The following is a 17,242-nucleotide window of genomic DNA, read 5'->3' as shown; positions in this document are numbered from 1 at the left end:
GCCAAGAGAGAGAGAGAGAAAAAAACTTTATTAGCAAGTGTGTTTGGACCCCCCCGGGTCCCTGGACCACTGCACGGTCCTACGCCACGTCTACACGGTCATGCCTCTCCCCGCGATGACATCGGCAGCCCGAGTCACCGCAGTAAGTTGCAACGCCGGGTCCCCAGACGAGAGCAAGGCCTCCCAGTCCTCCCAGCTGGAGATGGCAGGCTGTCCCCGTGGGGGAGGATCAGCAGGACAGCCGAAAAGAATATGGGAAAGGGTGGCGTGAGGTTCGCCACACAGGGAACATTCAGGGGAAGGGCACATCACCGGTGGAGAGGAACTCCTGATCCATGTCGTCGTCATAGTCAGAGGCGCATGCCACGGTGCCGTCCTCGCTGCATTTTGTATCCTTGGCTGCAAGCTGACACCGAAAGCCACACTTCTTGAAATGGTTATTAACCGTTTCACGCTTCATACTCTCCCAAGTGGTGTTTAAGTAATGCATCGGCATGGCAGACGTTCTCTGGCATGGCTTGTGTAGCAGCAATGGCATGTGTGTTTTTGTTGGTCTCGTAGGGAACCATGGCAGGCTGCGGGTTTTCCACTGTACCCATTCTTTGTGCCACATAAATGAAGTGTTAACATTTCGTGTTTCTTTTTTTTTTTCTACTGTGTTTCAGACTGCCACCCACGGAAAAGGCTGCTCAACCCAGACAGCAGAGATGGGATCAGGGGCCAAGGACTGCACCTACTGCGAATCAGAATTCAATGCTTAGCACTGGAATGGAACGGGACCCGACTATGCGCAACAGACAGCAGCCAGACGGAAGTGCACTTCGAAGCCTATTCATGCGGCAAAGAGCCACTTCGACAGGCTGTGAAAGTCTTGGTGACACTTTCAGCACAGCCCAGCAGAGCTCCCAGGCTCCAAAGAGGAGCGTTGCCCAAGTTAACAGCCAGCAAGGCATTTCACGAGACATTCCTTCAAATCAAAACTCTACGCAAGGACAGCAGGCACACTCAGCTGCTGGCAGACCTCAACAGGCGCGTCAACTACATTTTCAGCTAAGGGAACCTCCACCACTCATGTACGCAGGGCCACATCAACATACTGTGCAGAATGAAGGGGCATGCACACAGCAGAGTATCATGAATTCAAGGCAGCGCGAAGAGCTTGCAAAGCAGTTCGCTTGGCTGAATGCCCATGGCCTTCCAGGAAACTTGCAGGGCCCTTCAGGCCCTGCGTACAGCAGTGCCAGGCAGTTTTGCAAGGCTCCTGACTGCATTAGAACAGGACAGCCATGTAGTCATGCTTCAAGACGTGTTCATGCACAGGGCTATGCACCACAGCCAGAGCCACGGCAAGGAACAAGCAACACACACACGCAACCCCAAGAGCGTGACCTACGTTTGCAGCAGCAGCATGTGCAAGGACAACAGTACGCGGCCAACACTGATGCGTCAAATCCCCTACCTGCACCGTCGGCAAGTTATGGTTCCCAAATCACCCCCATGGACGCTGCTCTGATTCAAGCGGAGAGTGAAGTACTCAGTCAGCTAAAGATACATCAGTATCTCAAGCTGCTTACGCACAAAATTGAAGCTGGACAAGTAGCTCCTGCTCCTGGCCAGCAGCCAGGATGCTACAAGGCACCTGAACGAAGGCAGCTGTCCGAAAGAGAAAAGCACTTACAGCAGCAAATAAATGTTGCTTTAAACGCATTCACGAAAGGTGCTGCCCAGAACGCCCAACAGTGGCAGCTTCGAGCCTACCAGTCCTTCCAGCAGCCACCGCAGTACCCCACTGCACAGCACTCATATGAGTCTTCAGCACAGCCAAGAGCCGACATGAACAACAGCAGTGCAAGAATTTCCGAAGAAAGCGTTTCATTAGAATGTCCCGCAGGATTTGTGCGTCCGTGGGCTGATAAGCCGAAATGGCCTGAACCTTACGCAGCATGTCAGGACGCGCTACAGAGGTGGAAGAATAGACAGTATGAAGGGGAGCCTAAAACAAAGGTGCCAAGGGATGCTGTGGAACAAACTGTAGACGAGTACAGAGCAGCTTCTAATGTCCGTCCTCAGCAGATAATGGAGGCACAAGACCACGTGTTAATGCGCCAAGTTTCTGCGCCGGAGCAAAATCGAAACATAGCACAGTCTGATATCTCTCATCATGTGCCAGTGCACCATACTGCTGTGCCAGGGCCAAGTCAGAACATTATGGCACGATACGATGCCTCCGGTCAGGCACCAGCGGGGCAAGAAGTTTCTGTGTCACAGCAAAGTGGGAACTTTGTGGCATCATCTGGTGTCTCTGGCGGGAACTATAGAGAACGAAGAACGTCAATATGGCATCCACTGAACACCATTCTCCAACTTTCTGCGGGTGCTGAAGCTTCCCGTGGCCATCTTGCAAAGAATCGCGCTGCCAGTTCTACTACACTGCCAAGCCAGCAGATCCCAAGGGAAGGCTTCGTGTTCCAGCGTGTACCAGGACAACCCTCAAATTCTGTGCAAGGCACATTGCCACAGTGACTGCCTCTGAGACAGTAGGGCATTGTGTTGGGCATTAAGTGCAATGAGGGATAAGTAAACAGTACTTTAGCACTGGCAGTTATTCTCAGCTGCCACTGCATACCTCTTGGCAATTGGTGTTTACACAGGATGTATGTCTGTGATACCAGTGATCAAGGCTCTCTGAAGAAATGCAGGAGGGCTGCATTTGAACTAAAGTGCTCAAAGGTTGTAACACTTGTTTTGATTTCGTGTGTTCGTCAAAGTGACATGACATTTGCATTTTTAAGCCGTCATTCATCTGAGTGTATACTGTGCATTTGTTTAAGTTATTTGCACCCAGAGGTCAGTGGTGCCAGACTTTTATAGTACTCGCTTCTGTCACTTCGTTTCACCATTAAGAAAGACTTGTACAAAGTATAATCTTTATATCAGCTCGCTGCCAAATACAAATTGTTCAATTTAAGTTTTTTGTGTGTTCCTATCTGAGACCCTTTTTTTGTATGTTTGATTTGAAGTTCTTTGTATCACGTTAATTGAATTACTGTAATCTTATACAGAAGTTGTCTTTGAGTGTTAAAGTAAACGCTTATGTAGGACCTAAAGATGAGATAGTGTGCCACATTTTTAAAGATTCAAATGTGTCTTTCAGTCTGTGAAAGGACCAAACATGCTGGTGGGAATGAAACATGCAGAAACATTTCTTCATCACTCTTTTTAAATAAATTGTGAATGGTGAGTGATTTGACCGTGGCACATAATGTTTGTTTGCCATAGGAGTAACAGAGTTGTGCGCAAGCAAAAGGGAATAGAGCACCGATCGTTCAGCACTTGTTGCTTGTAGATGATGTGTCGCTTGCAGATTGTATTGTAACTGTACTGATGAGGTGGGTAATACTGAAAATGCCACACAGAATGGCTACAGGGATGAACCTTTTCTCCTAGAAACGACGCACACCATGCAGAGCTTTCGAAAGGGCCCGAATTTGCTGTATTGAGATTTATGCTGCACTTCAAGTTCTCATGCTTTTACGATTTGCACAATCTTTCATATTCATATTAACAAACGAACTGGAGATGCAGCAAGAACATTGAGAAGTTCTTGCTGCATCTCCACTTCGTTTGTGCATTTGAAGTTTCAACCCTTTTGGATTGTAAGTAAATTTCACATTGCAGTTCAGGTGTCATAAGGATGCCGTGACAGAGTGAGCAAAGTTAATGAGGAATGCAAGAACAGGCATGAAAGAAATATAGCAATTCCGGCCAGTCAATTTGCCTTTTCTTTTTCTTTTTTTCGAAAGGTGCCGAAATGGGGTGTGCATATGTAGTGAACTTGGCTACATTTGAATATTCACTGCCACTTGAATCAAACTGTTGAAGGCCACATTTCCGTTGCCATGTCCACCAAGTGTTGGAGCAGGAAAAGGTTCTGCAGGATTGATCACACTTCAGAAATTTTTGAAGATGTGTATACTTTTTTGTGTGTCTTAAGTGTCATTTGCGTTCAGCTCAGGGAGTGGCTAAGGTTTGGGCCTTTGTGCAATAGGCATTTATATTAGTTTATTTTATATCGCCCCCTAGTTAATCTTGAAGCGTGCATATTTTTGTTCTGTGACGAATGTCCATATTGTTCTTGCCAGAGATACTCATCATATATGTTTTGCTACCTTCTTTGTCCTCATAGCTCAGTGGACATCAAGCAATACAAGTTTGTTATCATATGGATGTACCTGTTTTCTGGAAATACACTGGTTATTTCAGTTTGCAAAATTTTAGTGCTTGTTGTTTTCGTGATTCATGATTCTATATAGATTACTGTGTCAGTCTGTGTTCTCAATTTTCATGATGTGGCAGGACAATGTGTCCACGTAGCCTCTTGGTGTTAAAGCTGCTTCAAGATGGTCTGTACCCGCCAGTCATCTGCATATAGACCTAGTCTGCAGATTTTCTGCAGACCCCTAGCACACGGCAAGCAGACATTTCTGATAATGAGCGTCCAGAGTGCGTGCGTGTGGATATATATAATATATATGTATGTATCTATATATTCTGGATCATGACACATTTCATAATAATCATTAAATGAATTTCACCTTTCAGTCACCCACCAGTCATCCCCATATAGACCTAGTCTGCAGATTTTCTGCAGACCCCTAGCACACGGCAAGCAGACATTTCTGATAATGAGCGCCCAGAGTGCGTGCGTGTGGATATATATAATATATATGTATGTATCTATATATTCTGGATCATGACACATTTCATAATAATCATTAAATGAATTTCACCTTTCAGTCACCCACCAGCCACCCACCAGTCATCCCCATATAGACCTGCAGATTTTCTGCAGACCCCTAGCACACGACAAGCAGACTTTTCTAATAATGAGCGCCCAGAGTGCATGCGTGTGTATATATATAATATATATGTACGTATCTATATATTCTGGATCATGACACATTTCATAGTAATCATTAAATGAATTTCACCTTTCAGTCACCCACCAGCCACCCACCAGTCATCCCCATATAGACCTGCAGATTTTCTGCAGACCCCTAGCACACGACAAGCAGACTTTTCTGATAATGAGCGCCCAGAGTGCGTGCGTGTGGATATATATAATATATAAGTATGTATTTATATATTCTGGACCATGACACATTTGATAATAATGAATAAATGGATTTCACCTTTGAGTCACACACTGATAGGGGCTGACAGAAAGTCTGTCACTTGTCTTCGCGTGCTTTGCAGCTGGGTTGTTCATGGTCCGTAGAATTTCTGCAGAAAGGCTGCAGCTTTTCTGGAGCACCATGCGACAGCCTGCTAGCTGGTAATTGGAATTCGCTAATTAAAATAGCGTTGCACATTTGGCGGGCGTAGATTAATAGATCTGTGTGTTTTATGGCTACCTAACGTCCCGCACAAATTTACATGCATTCTGTGAACGTGTAAATTTGAAATTTTGAAGCGTAAGAATTTTTCCACCGGCACTGAATGGCAGGTCAAGATGCCATGGCTATATATACCGGGTGGTCGGTGTTAGGTTATGAAGCGCGAGTGTGCAGTATTTACTTTGCTGCTGTTGCGTGTACGCTGTGGTCGTGTGTTGGTGGGTGTATGCATAGGCGTGCGCACAGGGGGGGCAGGGTAGCGCCCCCCCCCCTAATCACCAAAGAGGGGGGCGCAAAATCTGCCCCGTACATTGACCCTTCTAGTCACCTAAGACGGGGGGGGGGAGGGGGGGGCAAAATATGCCCCATACATTGACTTAGTAGGGTGGGGGGGGGCGCTGCAATGAACCTTTGCCCCCCTAATGGGGAACGCTGCGCACGCCTATAGGTGTATGTACGGTATTCTAACCCTGGATGCTGCATGTTACTTGACTCGTGGTGCTATCGCAAAGGGTAGCTCTTATTTATTTTTTTCATCCGCGTCAAAGCTCCACACACATTCTGCAGAAATTCGGCAGACGTTCTGCCGGCATGCTGCATCCTGGCGGCTACAAATGCTATGCAGACTTTCCGCAGAAAGGGTGTTCCAATTGCCTACTGGGAGGTGACAATGGGTGACACAAAGTCTGTCAACCCTTCTGCAGGGGTGACATTTCTGCAGATGGGCTGTAATTTTTTTTTTTTGTAAGGGTGGTAACTGTTCCCAACAAAGAACAGAAGCCGGAACTTTGTGTTTATATAGAAGATCGACGGCGAATATAACCCAGCCCATATATATCGTTTAATTATACTTAAGATCTTCGTTAGGTTGCGGGAAAGTGCACCCTTTACTCGCAAATGGGGTTGTGCGAATATTCGAAAATTTCGAATAAGGAATCGAATAGCCCTCCATTCGATTCGGTTGTCGAATCCGAGTAGTGTATATTAGAAATAAATATTTTTCAATTATTTTCGAATAACGAGCACCGATAAAAAAAAGAACTCGAAGGAACGAAACGTTGAAACAGAAAATGGTAAAGTTGCTTGTTTTAATAATCAAACTATCAAGATACTACAGCCCAAGGTTTTACGGGACTATAGACGCTATATATTGATCACAGGATAAGGCGTTTTCGCTTAAAACTCCAGTGTCGCCGAATCGACCATGTCATCATTTCACTACCTTCATCATTACATTCACGGTCATGTCGACTCGCGACTACTGTTTAATATTTTTATGTCCGTTTTGTTTAAATGCTGTTGTCAAAGCGCCCCCTTGAATACTGTAGTCACTGCTATATTTTCGACCTGCAGTTACAAAATATTTCTAACGCTCTAGTTGCTCCTGTAACGAGCTTGAATCAGCTTACGTAATTGTGCTATTTTATTATCGGTTAAAAGTAACTGTAACGTTCATTTGTTGAAGCTTGTGAATATTTGTGTCAAGTAAAAGCTTGTGGAATTCTTGGGCTGTCCCGCACAGGGTATCGGAACGAAATGTTTTTCGTTTCGGTTTTAGTTTCGTTCCACCACAAAAAGTTCCGTTCCGTTTCTCTTCCAGAACGAAAAAAGAAATGTTCTGTAACGGTTCGTAACGGTTTTTTTTTGTATGAAAATTTTGAAGTTAAGGTAATGATCAAAAACATTGGATTTTTGATGTAGTTACTTACCCTCTTCTTAAGAAAGTGGGACCAGGGTAAAACACGTTCTTCAGAGGAGCGGCAGTAACTGTACCGCGAATTCCTACCAACTAGCACAAACTAGTATACCCTTCAAAGCCATAGTATTTATTTTCTCAAGTCAATGACGATTTTTTTAGTGTGCTCAAGGCTTTGTGTCAAGGGAGTGAGCGCGATCTCAGAAGCAGCACGTCATTTAGTGTATTCTCTGATGTGCGAGACCGCTGTTCTGATAAAAAGATCGCCAGGCATGCGCGGAACAAGCAGCACAGTCACAGCGAAAGCTGGAAGAGCGTAATTTGTAGAGCCCGTTGTAGAGTCCCTTGGGGCAACTAATTACAAGTACACATGCAAGGTACCCACTGCACATTAAATCATAACTTTATTGCGATAGCAATTATATGGACAGTCTCGGCTGATTTTTGCCGTCGGTTGGCGCCGTCATTCACCGTATATGTATATATATATATAGAAAAGCCACAAAGAAAAATAATTCAGAAATTCTTCCCGACGCGCGGAATCGAACGGGCGGCCTCTCGCTTTGCAGCCCGCCGCGTTAGGCCACGACAGCACAGTCTTTCAGCCTGCTAACGGCGAGCTATTTATATACACCATGTAATTCAGGATGCTTTCTTAGTGGCCACGTAGATGGCGCGACGTGCGCGCGCGCTTTAAAGATCGTCGCCCCGCCCCTGCGAACGCCGTTGCTGTTCGCTCTACAGGGCGTCGTCGCTTTCGTGCGCCTATCTCAAGGAAAGAAGGGGCGGCCGGTGGGGTGCTTCGCTCGCTGCAGCGGCCGCGTTTCCGAAAGGAGCGCGCTGTTCAAACAGAAATAAGTAACAACTGTCACAATTAGTTCGCGGTCGTCTTGTTTATATACACCTCTTACATCAGTATCCTTTCTGACTTACCACGTAGATGGCGCGATGTCCGCGCGTGGCGCACTTTAAAGATCGTGACCCCGTTCCTGCGAACGTGGTCGCCTTCGTGCGCTTATCTTGAGGAAAGAAGGGGGCGGCTGGTGGGGGAGCGGGGGGTTGTATGTCTTGTGCTCTCCCGGCGATGTCTGCGCTGAAGTGACAGAGCGTACGAAGGTCGCTTCGACGCTGCAGCGGCCGCGTTTGCGAAAGAGGCGCGCTGTTCAAACGGAAATAAGTAACGACTGGTACAGTTCGTTCGCGCTCGTCCTGTGTGTACCTGTTCGTTCGTTTCGTGCGTCCTGCTTTATGTTTGAGCAGTGCGCTTCCAGTGTCGAGCTGTGACGCATGATAGTTCGCGCTCGTCCTGTGTGCGTTCTTTTCGTGCGTCCTTTGGGCTCGAGCGACGCGCTGGCAATTTCGAGCTGCTTTCCGTTCTTCGCGTTACATTCCAATTTATTGCTATCGCATTCATCGCTTCGCCGTTGCGGCGAAACTGTGACTTTTTTTCTGAAGTAGCGAAGTTCCCACTATGCCATTTTTTCGTCATTCTTCAGAGAATCGTGGTACCGGCTACACATCTGCGAGCCATTATGTGCACTTTGTGCTGTGGCTGATGATGATGACTTATGGCTGAGCACTTTGCAATGGGTGGGAAGCAGTGTTGCGCAATAGGCACCTTTATTCCATTTCAATTCCATTCCGGGCAATTAGGAATGAACGCCTCATAAAGCTGATGTCATGAGATGAATTAAGAACTGTAAAAGTACGCAAAACACGTTACCAAGTTCGAGGAATAGTAGCTTGGTGACATATCTCGTGCAGTACAACCATCATCATCATCAGCCTGTCTACGCCCACTGCAGGGCAAAGGCCTCTCCCGTGTTCCACCAATCAACCCGGTCCTGTGCTTTCCGCTGCCACGTTATACCTACAAACTTCTTAATCTCATCTACCCACCTAGTTTTCTGTCTCCCCCTCACGCGTTTGCCATCTCTTGGAATCCAGACAGTTACCCTTAAGACCACCGGTTATCCTGCCGACGTGCTACGTGCCCGGCCCATATCCATTTCTTCTTCTTGATTTCAACTGTGATATCCTTAACCCCCGTTTGTTCCCTGACCAACTCTGCTCTCTTCCTGTCTCTTAAGGTTACACCTATCGTTTTCCTTTCCATCGCTCGCTGCGTCGTCCTCAATTTAAGTTGAACCCTCTTTGTAAGTAGCCAGGTTTCTGCTCCGTAGGTAAGTACCGGTAAGATGCAGCTGTTATATACCTTCCTCTTGAGGGATAGTGGTAGACTACCATTCATGATTTGATAATGCTTGCCGAATGAGCCCCATCCCATCCTTATTCTTCTAGTTATTTCACTCATGGTTCGGCTCCGTGGTTACTACCTGCCTAAAGTAGACGTACTCCTTTACAACTTCCGGTGTCTCGCCCCCTATCGCAAAGCGCTGTTCTCTGCTAAGATTGTTCCACATTACTTTAGTTTTATGCACATTAATTTTCAGGCCTACTCTTCTACTTTCCGTATCCAGTTCAGTAATCATGAGCTGTAATTCGTCTCCCGCGTTACTCATCAATGCAATGTCATCAGCGAATCGCAGGTTACTGAGATACTCTCCATTAATTCTTATCCCTAATTCTTCTTAATCTAGGGCCCTGAAAACCTCCTGTAAACACGCGTTGAATAGCATTTGAGAGATCGTGTCTCCCTGCCGTACGCCCTTCTTTATTGGGATTCTGTCGCTTTCTTTATGGAGGACTATAGTGGCTGTAGATCCGCTGTAGATTTCTTCCATTATGTTTATATAGGCTTCGTCGATGCCCTGATTCCGCAGTGCCTGCATGACTGCTGATGTCTCCACCGAATCAAATGCCTTCTCGTAATCTATGAAGGCTATGTATAGGGGTTGGTTGTATTCCGCGCATTTCTCTATCACCTGATTGATAGTATGAATGTGGTCTATTGTTGAGAAGCCTGTACGAAATCCTGCCTGGTCCTTTGACTGAGTGAACTCTAATGTCGAAGTAATTCTGTTAGCAATTACTTTTGTAAATAGCTTGTAGACAACGAACAGTAAGCTTATGGGCCTGTAATTTTTCAGGTCCTTGACGTCCCCTTTCTTATGGATCAAGATGATGTTGGCATTCTTCCAAGATTCTGGTATCCTCCCCGTCGAGAGACACTTCGGATACAGGGTGGCCAGTTTTTCTAACATAATCTCCTACTAACATAATCACCACTATCGCTCGAAATAATAAAAAAACGAAGAAAAAATTTCTAGGATGGAACGAGGTTCGAACCTGGGCCCTCTGCGTGGGAGCCCAGTATTCTACCTCAGATTCATGCCGGTACTTGAAACTGCTTTGCAAAAACTACCTATACAGGCTTCATGTCGGGAAGGAACCACATTAACATATGTAATGTAGCGTAGTAGAAGAGTAAAATAACAACCGAGCGCCACAAAACGCGAATTCTGTAACCAGGCGTCACACAATGCAAATCGTGCAACGAGTAGGTTGTTGAATGCTTCCAACCCATTACAAAGGGCTCTGTCATAATTCTTCATTGTCATTAGCCACAGCATCAACGAAGTGCACATAATGCCTTACAGGTGCTTAGCAGGTACCACGGTTCTGCGCAGAATGACGAAAAATTGCATAGTGGCTGCTTCCCTACTTCACAAAAGTTATGATTTATAGCGTAGCGGGTTCCTCGCAAGTACACTTCTATTGGTTGCCAAGGTAGCCCATAAGGCTCCCATGATCCATTTCCTCGGGGTCTCAATAAAGTTAATTCCCTCTCTCTCTTTCTCACGTTAGCGTATGTTATAAAGCGTGGTGGGAGAGTGCAATAACGACCGGGCGTCACACAATGGAAATTACGTAACTAGTGGGTCCTTTAAAGCTTCCAACCCATTACAAAAGGCTCAGTCATAATTCTTCATCGTCATCAGCCGTAGCATCAAGAAACTCTACATAATGCCTTACAGATGGTACCTCGCTTCTCCGCAGAATGACGAGTAATGTCGTGGTGGGTGGCTCCCAACTTCACAAAAATTATGATTTGTGGCGTAGTGGGTACGTCGCTAGTGTACTTGTATTAGTAGCCACCAGAGAGTTTATAACGGGCTCTGGATATGCTACTCTTCGAGCTTTCGCTGTGACTCTGCTGCTCTTTCCGCGCAGACCTGGCGTTTTTTGCGAAGGAGTCACAAGCACCAGCGTGGCACCGTGGTGGAAACTCGACTGCCACGCAGAGGGCGCGGGTTAAAATCCCATCCGATCCTAGAAATTTGTTTCTCATTTCATTTTTTCTTATTTCACGCTTTAGCGGTCACGGACACCGGCGGCGGCGGACAACCATCGCGCCAAGATCAGCTGATTTGATCTCATAATAGCTTTCGCTGCAACGAACTTGAGCGCCGACAATGCCCTCTCCACTTTGGTCTGCGTGACAGGCGCACAAAAGGCCACTTGCGTAAATATAAATATCTCTGGTTGCCACTGTTTTCGTTTTTCGCACAATTTCAACATACCTTTGCTTTGGAATTCCTGCCTGAGGTACGCGCTAATACTGTACCCTGAGATATGCACATTGCATGAGCTCAGTTGTTCCGGATTGCGAAGTTTTCTCGTGAACCGAAAAACGATTGAAAAAATTTCGGTTTCACTCCGGAACGAAATAATAGATAAAGTTTCGGTTACGTTTTCGTTCTGGTCAAAAATATTGTTTTTTTTTTTTCGTTTTTCGTTTTCGGTTTTCCTTCGGTTCCAACACTCTTGTCTCGAAAATGCTTGCATTACTATTCTGGGGCTCCTTTGAAAATGGTTGCCTTACTTTTCGAAAACTATTGGTGTAGTCTTCGTATTCGATTTGGTGTCATCGCTACTCGATTCGTATTGGATTCGGTTCTAAAATTCACTATTCGCACGCCCCTAATCACAACCCACAAAGTGGCTTTTCGATCGTCGTCGAAGGGGCACAATGCCTAAAGCATGGAGGAGTGTTGATTTACGTTGGCGCCGCGACGTGTCGACACCACAAGGAACAAGGACGTAGATGGTATCAATAAATCACTAATGTGCGTGTTTGGTACCAACATTATTTTGTTTATCACTCACTGGCTACCGCCAGCGCGCGCGAGTTCGCTCCGTGCCATTTGAGAGTCTTGGCTGCACAGGAGCGAAGGTCTGCGATATGTGGTAGTAGCCATCGGTAACAGTGTCATTACACACGGCGCATTCGTCGATGGCATAGTGTTCCTCCACGAAGGCAGGGCAACAGGCGACGTCCCACGTCACACACGCCGGCGGTCAGCGTTAATGACGCCGCAGTTTGCTGGCACACAGGTCCGTCGGCAGCAACACGGCTGTTGGCTGTCACTCTTTCGACACCGGGGCCGTAAGACACGTCACGGGAACTCGAGTCAGTGCTGGTAACGTTTCTCGGGCGTGGTCGACAAGTCTTGATCTCAAAGGGACCGACAACTAGCCAGAGCGTGTGATTAGATCCGTATGGAAATGAAAAAAGAAAAGTGAATTATAGTGGCAGATTCAAGCAACCTTTTCGCGATCTGAGTATGATTTATATTTTTAAATGAGGTTTACAAGTCACAAAAATCAGTATTTCGTGCAGCCTAGCGGAAGTGCCTTAAAGTATGTTTACGGAGTCGTTTACTGTGCTGCACGTGGAGTCTTATGCTTGGTACGCATCATAATCAGTGCTCAAAATAGGACTATTCCGTTTTTCTTTTCCTCCTCCTCCTCCTGGACTATTTATATTATTGCCAGTTCTTACTCTATTCTGTGCCGCTTGGGAGGTAAAACGAGTTGCACGCTGAGAAGCCGCGCTGCCTTCGCGGAAACTAGTGGAACATGCCGAGCCGTGCGTGCGCATGCGTGCGCGGAGCGCACGCATGCGCAGCAAACCACCGGGCACAGGCACGCGAACTGCCCTCGCGCTCACCTCCCACTGTTTGCAGCATGCGTTGTGCGCATACAACTTCAAAGTCACCGCAGATAAAAAAAAATTGATTACGAATGTTTCAGGGCGTTTTTCCGCGTTACCATTTCGTGATTAACACTGACCGGTAAGCTTTCCGTTGCGCTACTTCATTTTCCTTCGAATAGTCGCTAGACAAAGATGATACCGGCTAGCTTTTTCAAAGATTTCTTGCAGGACATCTTTCTTATCACACGTTTAAGCTACAGCTCTAATGTGCCTCCTGAGGAATGTAGTCACTGATGGAAATATGGGGAAGTTGAAAAATCCTCGATTTTCTATAACGGTGTCAGATACGACGAGTAGAGCGGCTTAGATGTACAAAGACTGCTGATTATTAGGTTCTCTTGTATATCTGTAGAAACAACGACCAAATGGAGGCGCATACCACAGACCTTCCCTGAATCCCTTGGGCAATTCCACCGGGACAGCTTAATCGCAATTCACATCACCAAAACGTTACTACGAACCCCCTCAAAAGGTAAAATTCTCCTCAAGGTGATAGAAACACCCTCGCAACGTTACCAACACTGGCTCGAATAGGTCTAGCAAAGGCGTCTGATGGTTGGCGCTCGGAAGCACGCACGTTTTGCCCTGAGGCGGCCGCGGTACACTGTTCACAGTCTCGAGACCCGATGGCACCAAACGTTCGGCCGCTGCTCACAGGTGCAACACCATGTCCTTGAGTGACGAGAACCTCTGCAGCGTTCTCGACACGTGCTGCGGGTGTTGCAGTTCTTTGGCACACCTGGGCGACTCCATGCCCAACAGCTCCGAGAGGAAGCGCACCTTGCGGTCGCACTCGTCGAACGACTGCCTCCGCCGCGCCGCCTCGCGGCCGATCACTAAGGTGCGCAGAAGCGAGCACAGGGATTGTGCCGGCCCGTCGCACGCCACATAGAAAAGCAGGGCGCCCGCGTAGCTCAGAGCCACGTTGGCCACAAAGTCCCGAATCTGGAAATAAAAAGGAGTAATTCCTGTCAGAAGATCACCTTGGAGTTTGCATATACTGAAGCATACTACACGGCAGCGTTAAACATCTGCTACTAGACTTCACTTTAGCTACATTGGTTATACGTAAGAAAAGCATACAGTACATTGCACACATCTTTCCAAAGGCACAAGTTTGACAGTTGCATTACGTTCTGATTGAGTCTTGCATGGCAACAGGGGCGTAGCCAGAAATTTTTTTCGGGGGGGGGGGTTCAACCATACTTTATGTATGTTCGTGCGTGCGTTTGTATGTGTGCGTGCCTATATACGCAAGCAAAACTGAAAAATTTCGGGGGGGGTTTGAACCCCCCAACCCCCCCCCCCCCCCCCTTGGCTACGCCCCTGCATGGCAAATAGTTTTACAGAAGCTTGCATGGTAGGGAAGGGTTACAGGGCAGCGCTGATGATTTTCCGACGTCCATTGATTGCAACAGAATCTTCACTACATGTTCTTTCTGGCACTCTAATTATATATGCCAAACACATGAATGCAAGCATTTTGTTTCCATTAAGACAACTTTTAAAAACTTCTAACGAGTTCCCGAATCTTGCCTTTGAATGCGGACCACCGTGTGTTTGTGACGTCGCAGCGTAAGTCTCTACCTACTGAACAGGAAGTAAAAAACAAACGGCGACCATACGGCGCTCCAATCGTCGCGGAAGTCTCCGCTACCAAGTTCCGAGGAGCTGGCACTGCTCGATGCATCGTGGGATGAAAACAACCTGTTACTTTCTTTTTACTCAGTTTACATTACGGCTGGGTAGGCTGTGACGTCATCGTAGACGTAGCACTAAATGTTTCTACACATCGCTTTTTGGTCACTTCAGATTATTTATGTCTCTAAGCAAACTGAACCACCGTACATGTTACTAGTCTGTCAATACCATTCGAAAAAAAAAAAAAAACTGCTATATCATAAAATGGTTTCAAAAAACGCCGGAGTTCCCCTTTAACGAAATCGAATAATTGACATTCACCTGTCGGAAGACCGAAGCAATAAAAGGAAAAAAAAAACAATCGTTATGTGTTTCAAGAAACGTTGCGGTTGAAGAAAAATTCGTCATGGTCCGGGAGCATGATGTATTTTTCTTCTGCTAGGAAGCTTCCTTTTTTGGCAAGTTCACGAAGATTTCGTTTGTAGCTTCGTGCTACGAATAGGCTAGTAACCAACTTTTAGTTTTCTTAAAAACATCGAAATAGTCGTGCACCTGTAGTGTCTGGCAGATATGACGCAAATATCGCCACCTATAGCCTCTGTAATATTCAGCGCGCCACGGATGCCACTAATTAAGCCGCGCACGTCATGCAGAGGAGTCGCACTAGAGCGCTTGTCTTGACTTCTGAACATACTTGTCCACGCATCGTTTTCTGGTGTACTTGCTTTTGCTATGTTTCGATATAAAAAACGTTCTGTATTTGTCAACGCGCTTTTCGTGACACATATTCACTCATTCTTCATTGACAAATTTTGTAGGGAGGATGCTACGCATTTGATTTGGCTGAAGACAGGCTCTTTACACCGTCTGCAATGTCGGTGCAGTCGGTCGTCAGTGGTGAAATCCCACACCAAATTAAAAGTGTGTACAGCTGTCGTTAGCGTTGCATGTCGCTGACACTCTGGCACTCACGAGAAATGCTTGAGCAGTCTCCAGATTGTTGCGTGCCGAGAGCACGCCGTGCATGACGATCATCCAGGAGCAGAGGTAGGCTCCCAGCGAAAGCCTGCCCAGTGCGGCAACGGTACGGCAGCCAAGAACGTCGTGGACCAGTCCTGAAGAAGGAAATGCACACGCACAAGCGACGTATGAAATTATGGCCGCAAAAAAAAAGAAAAAACGACAGATCCCACGCATGCATTGTGGGAATCAATGTCATGTGAATCAGTCAGCGTGCAGCAGCCTATGTCGGATTTGTTGCTTTGAGCCAAGCGTTACGAGGTGGATCGACGTCTTTGTGTATTTTTTTTATATCTGGGGTTTAACGTCCCAAAGCCACGATATGATTATGAGAGACGCCGTAGTGGAGGGCTCCGGAAATTTCGACCACCTGGGGTTCTTTAACTTGCACCTAAATCTAAGTACACGGGCCTCAAACATTTTCGCCTCCGTCGAAAATGCGGCCGCCGCGGCCGGGATTTGATCCCGCGAGCTTTGGGTCAGCAGGCGAGCGCCATAACCACTAGACCACCGTGGCGGGGCGACGTCTTTGTGTAAATTGAGTAGTTGTACGCACAGAGCACCAGGCACACCGAGTACCCTGGCGTGTAAAAGTTAGCCGTGTTCGACGTAACGTCAGCGCTCACGTTGAGCAGGGAGGTCAATTTTATCGCCATGAAGTGCACGCTACGGTGCGACGATGTGCATATCTATACTCCAACGCAACAATTTATTATAGCTTGCGGAATCATAGGTGCACATATGTTTCTACATAGATATATAGAATCGGACAGCGAACTCTGCAACCGCAATCGGCGTTTTTCCAAAGCAGTTTGAATCACTGGCATGCAGGGGCGTAGGCAGAAATTTTTTTTTGGGGGGGGGGGGGCACCTCCTTGATCTGTAGTGGGGACGAGCAGGCAGATGTGGTCGAGTGTCATTTTCTGCTCTGTATGCTATGGCAAAAAATTCACAGCATATCCACGGAGTGAATGATGATGAGTGGGCGAAGCTGCGGAGGTTCATCGGCAAACCGTGATTCTTCCGTGAATTCTGCCCAGTACATCATCACCGACGTGAGATCGGGCGCGTTTATACTAAAGGTTCGATGAGTTATGACGACTTGCAGCTCACTTTAATTTTACATGTACGCTGTGAATTTTCATTGTTTAGAAAACCATTGCTTTAGAAAACATCTGGCGTCTTTCGTTAAGCAGCTGGCGTCTTTTCGTTTTGCTTTAGAAACATCTGGCGTTCTTTCGTTTTGCTTTTACAAAACATCTGGCGTCTTTCGTTGGTTTATTTCATCAATCAACGGCGTTTTGAAGAAAATTTTTATTGTTTAATCACGCACAGGAGAAATCTCACCAGGCACTACCTTGGAGGTAAAGAATGGCTGCTAATGGGAATGAGAGACAGAAGAAGTCGGCTTTTAGCTAACGCTGCGAATTTTTCATTGTTCAACAACGCACAGGAAAAATCTCCCACCGGCACCACCTTGGACGTCAAAGCGTAAGACTGGTTACGCACTACGACTACGACTACGAGGGA

The 17,242-nt window shown here is 46.6% G+C and overlaps 2 protein-coding genes across 2 annotated transcripts in view; one reads left to right on the top strand and one right to left on the bottom strand.

Annotated features, from left to right (window-relative positions):
- The window catches only part of LOC119390784 (uncharacterized), a 71,861-nt gene extending 67,458 nt beyond the window's left edge, over window positions 1-4,403 (top strand). Inside the window, exon 10 of the mRNA XM_049415369.1 lies at window positions 666-4,403. Within this exon, the coding sequence (XP_049271326.1) occupies window positions 666-2,523 (1,858 nt within the window). The 3' untranslated portion in view covers window positions 2,524-4,403. The remainder of the gene's footprint in view (window positions 1-665) is intronic.
- Window positions 4,404-11,930: 7,527 nt separating this feature from the next.
- The window catches only part of LOC119390783 (uncharacterized), a 95,922-nt gene continuing 90,610 nt past the window's right edge, over window positions 11,931-17,242 (bottom strand). The window contains exons 15-16 of the mRNA XM_037658481.2: window positions 15,665-15,807; window positions 11,931-13,996 (exon numbers count right to left, since the gene is read on the bottom strand). Coding sequence (XP_037514409.1) covers window positions 13,703-13,996; window positions 15,665-15,807 — 437 coding nt within the window. The 3' untranslated portion in view covers window positions 11,931-13,702. The remainder of the gene's footprint in view (window positions 13,997-15,664; window positions 15,808-17,242) is intronic.

Source organism: Rhipicephalus sanguineus, chromosome 4, assembly GCF_013339695.2.
Source record: "Rhipicephalus sanguineus isolate Rsan-2018 chromosome 4, BIME_Rsan_1.4, whole genome shotgun sequence".
Classification (NCBI taxonomy): Eukaryota; Metazoa; Arthropoda; class Arachnida; order Ixodida; family Ixodidae; genus Rhipicephalus; species Rhipicephalus sanguineus.
Note: the sequence above shows the minus strand (reverse complement) of the source record. Positions and strands in the feature narration are given on the sequence as shown.